This window comes from Lutjanus erythropterus, chromosome 12 (genome assembly GCF_056507025.1).
Source record: "Lutjanus erythropterus isolate fLutEry1 chromosome 12, fLutEry1.hap2, whole genome shotgun sequence".
Taxonomy (NCBI): Eukaryota; Metazoa; Chordata; class Actinopteri; order Lutjaniformes; family Lutjanidae; genus Lutjanus; species Lutjanus erythropterus.
Window position 1 is genome coordinate 1,708,717 of NC_139328.1, and position 10,441 is coordinate 1,719,157.

The 10,441-nt window shown below is 37.0% G+C and overlaps 1 protein-coding gene across 2 annotated transcripts; it reads right to left on the reverse strand.

The window, feature by feature from the left end:
- Positions 1–39: 39 nt before the first annotated feature.
- Positions 40–6,431, reverse strand: LOC146317280 (uncharacterized). 2 transcript variants are annotated; one of them, XM_084732290.1, is made up of 3 exons: positions 6,336–6,431; positions 4,118–4,188; positions 40–2,751 (listed from the first exon to the last, which is right to left on the reverse strand). In XM_084732290.1, exon 3 carries the CDS (start codon positions 2,651–2,653, stop codon positions 998–1,000), a length of 1,656 nt encoding a protein of 551 aa, XP_084588416.1. In that variant the 5' UTR covers positions 2,654–2,751; positions 4,118–4,188; positions 6,336–6,431; the 3' UTR covers positions 40–997. The 2 variants fall into 2 exon arrangements, with proteins under 2 accessions (XP_084588416.1, XP_084588417.1); XM_084732291.1 differs by lacking the exon at positions 4,118–4,188 and having other exon boundaries at positions 6,336–6,429.
- Between the last annotated feature and the right edge of the window lie 4,010 nt (positions 6,432–10,441).

Consider the following 10,441-nt stretch of genomic DNA (forward strand, 5'->3'; position numbering starts at 1 on the left):
TGACACATCAGAGGACAACAGACAATACTGGAGGCAGTATTCAAACATATCAGAACTGATTTATTGTTCATTATTACAGAATCTATCCATCATTCAGCAGGAAATATCTTATTACTACAGAACAATAAAATGTAATTCAAAACACATCAATAAGTCATCAACATTATTCATGTTAACAATGTTTTTCAAATGTCAAAGAAAATGAAAGAGCAGAAAAGAAAAGAAAAAACTTGATAATTTCTCAACAAGCTGATCTTGTTTAAAAAACCTGCACTGAACAATGTAAACTGTCTGCAGTGTGACGGGTGACAAATGAGGGAAAAACCAGAATCAGAACCAACCAAACCAGAATCTCATTATTTTTAGCATAAAAATGTCATAAAATCTATCAACAGGAATGAGTTACCCAGAAGAAAAGAACTATATAGGCAGTGTTAAGTAATATAGTGTTAAAGTAAGTGTTAAAAACATGTTAAAATCACTAAAATGTACAGCTGATTGTGACACTGTGTTACTTTTCCCTTGGGCTCTAAAGAAACAGGTGGATTTGGTGCAGTAGGCCTGACATCAACAGACTAACTGATGAGAACAGTCTGTTGTATGTTTGATTTAGATATATTTCCTTGTAGCTCTGTTGGAAAATCCCTCATGATTTATCTACAGCATCAAGTGGTTCAACAATACTGACAATACTTTCATCATGTGGCTGAATTTTTTATTCTTTAAGTGGCTTTTTAAAAATACGATTATGTCAAAATCTGTATATAAGTTCCAAGGTAGCTGTTGTATCACTGTTCAAATAATAATTATAGGTTTTATTGATCTTATTTAAGGTCTCAATCTTGTTTTCGTTATATTGAAAAGTTTAAGTCAAGATCTCTTGGACCCTGATCAGTATCACTCACAGTCCTGTTTTGTTCTTGATTTCTATGGTTGATTTTAAACATGTCAGAATGTCGTGGTCTTAAAGAAATTTGTTTCAGTTTTATCATTTGCCCTAGGTTTGAGATTCTTGACGACGGAGAAGTTTCTCTCCTTTGCCTACTTTTGACACATACTCTGCTTTTTCTTTCATGGCTGTCAGGGACTTAATTCGTTCTTGCCAGCCTGACTTGGCCTCAGATTTCTCTCCCTCAATAAGCATGTCGATGTACTCAGGAGTGGAGAGAGGATCTGGCTTCAATGCGATCTCTTTCAGTCTGTTTAAACACTTGGCTGAGCTGTTCATCAATTCCACCACCTCAACCTGCACACGATCATATTCAGCCGTCAGTGTTTTAATCAATGCATCAACAGGATTCTTAGCTTCTTTGGCTTTTAGATACTTTTCTTTCAGCTCTTCCACTGTTCGTTTTTCTTTAACTTCCTTATACTCCCATCTGTACCTCTGATTATAATGTACACTCCAAACACATTTCCTTGGACACACTGTACAGTGTCCATCTGATCCAACTGCAGCACAGCCTCTTTTATCTGCATCGTTGGGTATTCCACAGGGATAGTGACAGGTAACGTGACACTGCTGACAGTTGGTGATGTAATTTCCAGTACCAGAAATGTCTATTTGATCAGGCTTTTTGACAGTGACTTCAAACTCAAACTTCTCATTTCTGCTGATCTCTGCCTCGTGCTCCTTCAGTTTTGCACTCGTCTCTTTTATCTCCTCAAGTTTGGATAAACCAACTTTAACCTGCTTGTGCAAACCTTCAACTGAAACCTCGAGGGATTGTCTTTCTTTGAGGACCTCCTTTGTCATTGTCAAACTTTTTGTTTCAATTTCATTCAAAGCAGAAAAGAACCTCTTCATGCTTTTTGCCCCCATTTTCCAAAACATCTGATCAAAACTTTCTTCATCTGATTCATCCTCACTCGTTCTGTCTGTTGATCGACTATCTGCAAATAATGCAGAGTTGTTGAATTTGAAGTGAAGTGGCAGCCCGTCTTTTGTTTTAGGACATGGGACACCTGAAGCATTGATCGCCTCTAGAACTGGTGGAAGCTGGCCGTCTGCAAATGTCACCATAACTCTGATGTTTTCTGCCACATCTTTGCCAAAGATTGAGAGCACAGAGTCAAACACATATTTCTGTGTTGGTGTGAGTCGAGCTAAAGCAGCCTGAGCTACAAAACACACAGCATCAATTTCACTGACACCGAGCTGAGCAGTGAACAGATTACGCAGCTGATCTGTGATCTCTCTGTCTCTTTCTATGCCTCTTGTATCTCCAAAGCCTGGAGTGTCAACAATGGTCAGTGAGTAGTCGATTTTAAAACCCTTCTGGTGGTTGAGTTTGTACACAGTGACTTCAGAGGTCTGACTTTCAGCTTGTGATGTTGACAGATTCTCATCAACTAACTTAAACCGAAATGAATCTTTCCATTCGACCCCTAGAATGTAATTGATCATCCCGTTGATGAGAGTCGACTTTCCAGCTCCAGTTGCTCCGAGAACCATGATGGTGCGATTTTTTTTACTGACGTCCTCTTTCCCAAAAATGAAACGCCTGCATCCATCGACTTTGATTTTGTCCTCTTTCAGTGGAACTATATAAACTTCAAGAGGACCTGCTGAATCTACTTTTTTGCTATTTTTTTTTATAGCATCTGCAAGCCTTTTGGGGCTGCTGGAAAATACATTAAGCATAGCCTCCATTTGTTTATGAAGTTCGGATTATAAAACAAGACGAGCGACTTCAATGAAAGCGTTCGTCTTCTGGTCTTGAAGTAAATGAAGCGCACTCAGGTCCAAATCTGCAAAAGATGAAATGTACAAAAATAAAAATGTACAGTATTCAGCCCTCACTTGCAGTTACCATGAGAGTGAGTACACCATTCTGTGTTCTCTACTGCTGCTGGTACACCATGAAAAGTAATACACACTCACATTACTACGACTAATCTGAAGATTAACTAGAGCACAACTACATTCATATGTAAGTTCCAGTCGACTCCACTGCAAAAAGAAAGTAGCTCCTACATGAAACTGTTCACATCAATGTACATGGATTACTTTCAAAATAATTATTTAGTGTCTTAACATAATGAATTACTTATTGTAAGTTGTTATAATGTGAAAAATTCTTGAAATAATAAGTCACTATCTCAAAATAATTATTTATTATTTCAAAATATTGTAGTATCTCAAAATTGTGATTTATATTAATAAGTTATCATTTGAGAAAATGTTTTCATTATTTTGAAACACTAAATCATAATTTTGAGCTGAAAAATCATTATTTCGACAAAGAGTCACATTGCAATGACTTACAGGGTCTTTCTTTTTCTCATAATATTGGCAGAAATGTTCCTTCGTAAATAGACGTATAGAGAAGATTTGGATCCATCTGTTTCTAACAGACTTCTGCACTTTATACACGTCTCTGATACACTACAGAACTACAGATAAACATCAGACTTTATGGTCAAAGAAAGTTTAAACTTCTGTCCTTATTCATGTTCTCTACCTTTCACTTGTACATATGTACATATATATCCAATCCAATCCAACTTTTTTTGTAAAGCACTTTATAAACAACCACAGTGGACCAAAGTGCTGTACAGAAATAAAATACAAGAACAGATTAAAAGACATAAAACAACTATACAGTTTAAAGCAATAGAAAAAAAAAAAAAAAAAAAAAAAAAAAAAAAAATATATATATATATATATATATATATATATATATATATATATATATATATATATATATATATATACATACATATACACACACATATACTTATATATACTCATATATCACTTATATATATAAGTGAATTGAATTCAAAACCAGTGTCTTTTTAAAAAAAAAAAAAAAACATGACCCATTAACTCATAACAGACCTTGTGAGCAGTTTCATGTGGGAACTACTTTCTCTCTGCAGTAGAATCTATCAGAACTACTTTTCATTCGACTAAGTCTGTGGAATCTCTTCAGCAAACAAACAAAACAAAACAAAATATATCACACGTCTGGCATTCCTAGACATTTAAATGGGGGAAATATTGCATGTTAGGCTGTAACTTGAACTGGCCTCCTGTCATTTTGTAAAAGGGCAAAGCTAGTTGAGAATGAAAAAGGTCCCCAAAGTAAATATAATGGCTGTAACTTCTTACCTGCAGGGTTCAGCCAAGTGAGCACCAGTGCAAGCTGCTTGAGACAGTCAGAAGACCCGAAGGAGGAAAGCCTGCAGAAATAAAGACAAGACTTAATTTGAGAAATGCTAAAAAATTGCTAAAAATTGCAATGATTTGCAAAAACTTTTTGCTCTATGTGCAGCTGATTACAGTACAAAGACAAGATACAGCATATTAGAACACAGGCACAACGTGTCTTGGCAGCAAAACAAGTAACCCTAAATTAAAGACATCAGTCTGGTTCTCTCTCTTACTCTTTTTCCCTTTATCTTACACATACACACATAATGATCATTTACATCTTAACAGTAAATTTTGACAGAACAGTAGTGTATATCTGTAGCTCCAGTGTCTTTTTTTAGCCTACTGTTTGGTGACGTGGTGTAAAAATGAAGAGTGGAGTCCACAGATCCAGGATTTAGCCTATAGATGGACGCTGAGCTCTGAAGAGCTGAGCTGAAGGTGTGCAGTGAATACGTTGTGTGCACCGCTCTATCCTGCATGTGTGTGTCTGTGTGTGTGTGAGATGGAGAGAGACAGAGAGAGAGAGAGAGAGAGAGAGAGAGTGGCAGAAAGGGAAGAAGAGAAGGAGGATGGCTCATTGCACACACTGTTTCTGTAAGTTATTAGTAAGTTACTCAGACCGCAGCTTCATCACTTGTTCATATCTGTGTTCTTAGGATGAATACCACTGTCCTGAAAGTCTCACGTGTTCCTAAACTCTGCACCAATGAATAAATAATCACACTGATATTATTTATTTTAAAAGATGCTCTGTAAATTATTGAAATAATTGTTTAAAATATTACAAACTACTAAAAAAAATAAATCCCATATTATACAATATTATACAACAGTGAAATTGAAGAAAACACAATAACCAATTACTTTTGCACAAACATGTCAGCAGTAAAATGTGTATAAGTGTGCTCTTAAGTGTTGTAGATTCTGTTCTTACTGAAGAACAAATCCCATTGGTGAATGCCACAATCTTTGTGAAAACTGCGTAAGTAGGTTTTAAGAAGAAATTTCTTCTTAAGAATATTTGGTAAATGAAGCCCATACTTGTATAATTGTTCATCTTCTCACTCTCATTTTACATTCAGTTTATGTAAGTGCACATTTGTCTTTTTTGTTGGATGTCTATATCTATATATATATGTATATATGGTCGACCAAAGAAGTTGAGTGCACATGCTCAGCGTCATATCCAGAGGTTGTCTTTGGAAAATAGACCTATGAGCGCTGCCAGCATTGCTCCAGAGGTTCAAGGGGTGGGGGTTCAGCCTGTCAGTGCTCAGACCATACGCCGCACACAGCATCATGCTGGTCTGCATGGCTGTCGTCCCAGAAGGAAGCCTCTTCTAAAGATGATGCACATGAAAGCCCGCAAACAGTTTGTTAAAGACAAGCAGACTAAGGACATGGATTACTGGAACCATGTCCTGTGGTCTGATGAGACCAAGATGAACTTATTTGGTTCAGATGGTGTCAAGCGAGTGTGGCGGCAACCAGGTGAGGAGTACAAAGACAATTCATTGAGGGAACCATGAATGCCAACATGTACTGTGACATGAAGCAGAGCACGATCCCCTCCCTTCAGAAACTGGGCTGCAGGGCAGTATTCCAACATGTTAATGACCCCAAACACACCTCCAAGACGACCACTGCCTTGCTAAAGAAGAGGGTAAAGGTGATGGACTGGCCAAGCATGTCTCTAGACCTAAACCATATTGAGCATCTGTGGGGCATCTTCAAACGGAAGGTGGAGGCAGCTCCGTGATGTCATCATGGAGGAGTGGAAGAGGATTCCAGTGGCGACCTGTGAAGCTCTGGTGAACTCTACGCCCAAGAGGATAAAGGCAGTGCTGGAAAATAATAGTGGCCACACAATATATTGACACTTTGGGCCCAATTTGGACATTTTCACCCAGGGGTGTTCTCACTTTTGTTGCCAGCAGTTTACACATTAATGGCTGTGTGTTGAGTTATTTTGAGGGGACAGTAAATTTACACTGTTATACAAGCTGTACACTGACTACTTTACATTGTATCAAAGTGTCATTTCTTCAGTGTTGTCCCATGAAAAGATATAATTAAATATTTGCAGAAATGTGAGGGGTGTACTCACTTTTGTGAGATACTGTATATATATATATAGCTATATATATATGTGTAAAAATGAATAACAACAAACCTCTGTTTGCTGTACTCAGTCCCCTCGCTCAGGTCAGGATCCAGCTGTTGATATTTCAAAATGTTGCTTAGGATTTACACCTTGTTCTCCAAATTCCTGCAATTAAATGAGCACAAAGTTCATTTTTATGGCCCAGTTATTTTATTTTCAAGTCCAACTTTCACATATATTCGAGATCCTTTTTGAAATGAATGAAATGTTTTTTATATATTTGTTATGAATAAATTTTTAAGAATGTGAAAGAATGTGTATTCAGGTTTGTTAGTAAGTCAGACACGAAGGAGACTTTAGAAGGAAAGCTGATGTGGACATTGTAAAAATACCTGCTAAAGTATTGCCAGCTTGAGCATCTTAGTACACTGTCCACACAGAAGCAACATTTTTGAGGAAGAACTGACAGTGGGATATATTTAGACTAGGGCTGTCAAAATGAACGCAAATTCATTTTAATGCCACTATTTTTTTTTTTTTGACATGCGATTAACGCACATTCTGTTATATTGGCCTGACCAATAGTTTGAATGAGCAGCTGCAAATAAATCAGCTCGAAGTTTTAAAGATGCGAGCTTCTGTCACCCGACAAAGTAAACAGGCTTGTCTTTTCAGGTAAATGGCTCAATGCAAAGAAACAGAAGTACATGAGGGAGATGAGAGAGTGCTGATGGACCTGCAGCTCCACCTGAAACCAGGTAAAAATAAAAGTAAATCTGACCCACAGCAGAGAGAGAGAGAGAGAGAGGAGAGAGAGAGACTGAACATGATGTGTCGACTTGATATAAAAACTTTTTATGATCATGAATCATAATGTTAATGTACATTTCTGTGGTGTGTGATTTTTTACTCCAAGTCTGATTTGTGTACTTTTAAATATTTAATTACTTCATGCTGATTGATCCTGACAGTGAGGGAGGAGAGACGAGCTGCAGAGAGGAGAGAGGGAGGGAGGGAGAGCGAGTGATGTTACTGTACAGTTCAGTGGTTTAAACACTACAGAAAAGACCAAAGACCAAAGACCAAACTGACAGACGCTCGTCTCCACAAAACGTTTGTCACTGCGCTGCATTATTGTAAGTCATGATGAAGAGTCTCTCCTCTTCGTCTCCTTGGTGTGTGTCAGTGTGCAGTTTGCTGTCTGCTGTGGTCTAAAACATCCTCACTGATGTAAACTGTCAGAGTGACACTGATGTAAATGATCCTGCTGCATTAATACAAAAACACTGTTTCATCATTTTTAGACTGAGCTGAATAAAGGAGAGGATTTTTCTCCTCAGTGGACTAACTATTAACAACAATAATACTAAATAAATAAATGAATATAAATAGTAACCTTTTCCTAAAATACTGCTGGTTCTGTGGTGTTAAATTTTAAATTTGAGGACTGCAGTGAACCATTGAAACTACAGTTGACTTTTCTATATAAGCTTTTAGTGCATCTTAATGTTAAATTGAGCAGATTAATATGTTCATCTGTGCCTGATGGACTGATGGGTTTATAATATTATTATATGAACATATTTTTTATGTCAAATGCAGTGACTTTGAAGGTTTCGGGACAATATTTCTAATTGTTTTTGCTTAATATCCCTTTAAGGTACATTTTGAACAAACAAAAAAATGTGTGATTAATTTGTCATCAATCATGATTAAAAATTTTAATTGATAGCACTAATTTAGACATAAATTTGTCAAATGTCATCATCAAAGGGCCTTTCAATCACCAAGTTGCTGGATGGAAAAAACACAACATCATCACCAGCAGGAGCAAGAGGACCTGGTGACACAACAGGTGATGGACGTGAGTCTGTGGAGGCGGGGTTAAATAATAAAAACAAACATGACAGATCTGTAACAACAACCAGTTGAGTATATTGCAGTTTGCAGCACTTGTAGTGAAGTTAGCTGAGAGAGAGCTAAATTTTAAAGACACACTCAGCTCAAAAACAAAACGTATTTGCATGCAAACACATTACACGTGTCACTTTACATAGGCATATTAATGTAATAGAGCAAACATGCCTATTGCTGTGCCATGTCATGTGCAGTTTGGCAGTCAGTGAGTTATGCTAACTACATCCGTTACCAGTCATATCTCTGTTGCATGCTGATGCTGTCAGTCTCAAATATTTTATTATAGCTATATTTATTAATTCATTATTTTATATGTAGATATACACTCACTGGCTGCTGCATTAGGTACAGCTGTGCAATCGAATGCAATCAAATAGAATTGATATGCCATAATTTCTATTTTTACAAAGCTTATACATTTTCAGTTTTTGCTGACATGAGTGTGATCATTGTGCATAATGTGTATTACTGAGGTCATAGTGGATGGTGGTGCTATACAGCAGAGAACCCAGCTGAGCATATACATACAGATAGTACATTCAAATGCCTTTATGAAGATTTATAATGTGTGTGTGATCATATGAGAATTATTTATCAATGTCCCTGCCTCTTTCTATTCCATCCTCTCTTCTGTCTCATCAGGTTGTCTTGAGCTGTTAAGTTCCTTTGTCAGCTTCCCTTTTCGGCAAATGAGCCTTTTTGAGTTGGTGAGTATACAACCTATTGTCCAGTAGGTGTCACTACAGCACCAAAAGCAGAGCATATATATGCAGATAGTGTATTTGCTCTACTGGATTGCAATTTTTCCAACTTGTCAACAAGTTTGTATAGGTCTCTGAAGATGTCTTTGAATTTCTGTTCTGAAAATCTGACATTTCTGTCAGTTTTTGTCCTTGTGTTCAAAAATCAGTGCTTGATTCAGTCAACCAATAATGTTGTGGGCCAGTCTGGGCCAAAAATGCCAGGGCTGATTTTTTGCCCCAGTCCCCCAGTCCACCCCTGGCATTTACACTGTAGGTAAACTGAAACTGCACTACAAACTGTCAACCACCTAATGTAAACATGAAAAATACTAAAAGAAATGCTCTCAAAAACACCAATATTATTTTTCAATATTATTTGGGATACAGTGTTCATTGACATGTACAACAACAGGCTTCTATTATGTTTAATGTCATGTTTTAATATCATGTACAATATTACTTTCCATCATCATGTGCAATAGTATTTTTTTTTATGTTTCATGTACAATTTTTAAAGCTGTCTACAATCCTACTTGTCAATATCAGGGGATATATAATGTTCTTTATCATGTGCAGTATTTAATATCATGGGCTATATATGCAATAACATTTTTTTCCTATTACGTTTAATGTCATGTTTTAATACACTTCAATATTACTTTCACTATCACTATCTTTCATTATTATCATGTACAATTACATTCAAAATCATGTGCTATCTTACAGTCATTATCTGGTACAGTATAACTTTTTTACTATCTCTCAATACAACTGCCAATATTACTTTCAGTGTAACTGTCATTATTACTTTTTGCATTTACTCCTTATACCAGGGGTGTCAAAATTACGGCTGCGGGCCCGCCAGAGGGTCCAATCCGGCTTTGCAAAGTGTGTAAATTACAGAGAAGACACAGGGTTGAAACGATTCCTCGAGCAATTCGAGTAATTCGATTAATAAAATCCGTTTAAATCTGAACAACTGTATACCACACTGTGTTTCACATGTGGGGGTTATTAAAGACCAGAGTATTGATGAGCGCTGACATTTAAATTTTGATGTAATTTATTATCACACAGCGTCTCTCCTCTCTGCATCAGTGCAGCTCCTCCACACACACACGTACAGTACAGACACACACGGAGGAGGTCAGTGTGATTCTCTGACTCTGTCTGTATCTGATCTGTTGTATTTTCTTCATCAGCAGGATGTTTTATGAAGACAAAAAGATAAAACCTAACCTGCATTCTGTGTTTTTCCCTACATATTAATCCACCTGCTATTCAGTTTTCACAGCAGCAGAGAAGCTGTGTGTGGAGGAGACTGTTGTTAATGACGGAGTTTATTACAACAGAAACTAACGTGATGGTTAATGACATCGACACCAACCAGATGCACTTATAAAATTAAACAATTGTCTATACATAAAACAGGAGAGTCTGTGTTTCTCTGTGAGAAACTTTCAGACCTTCTCACAGGAGAGTGAACAGGTGAGGGAGGAGAGGAGAGCAGACTGA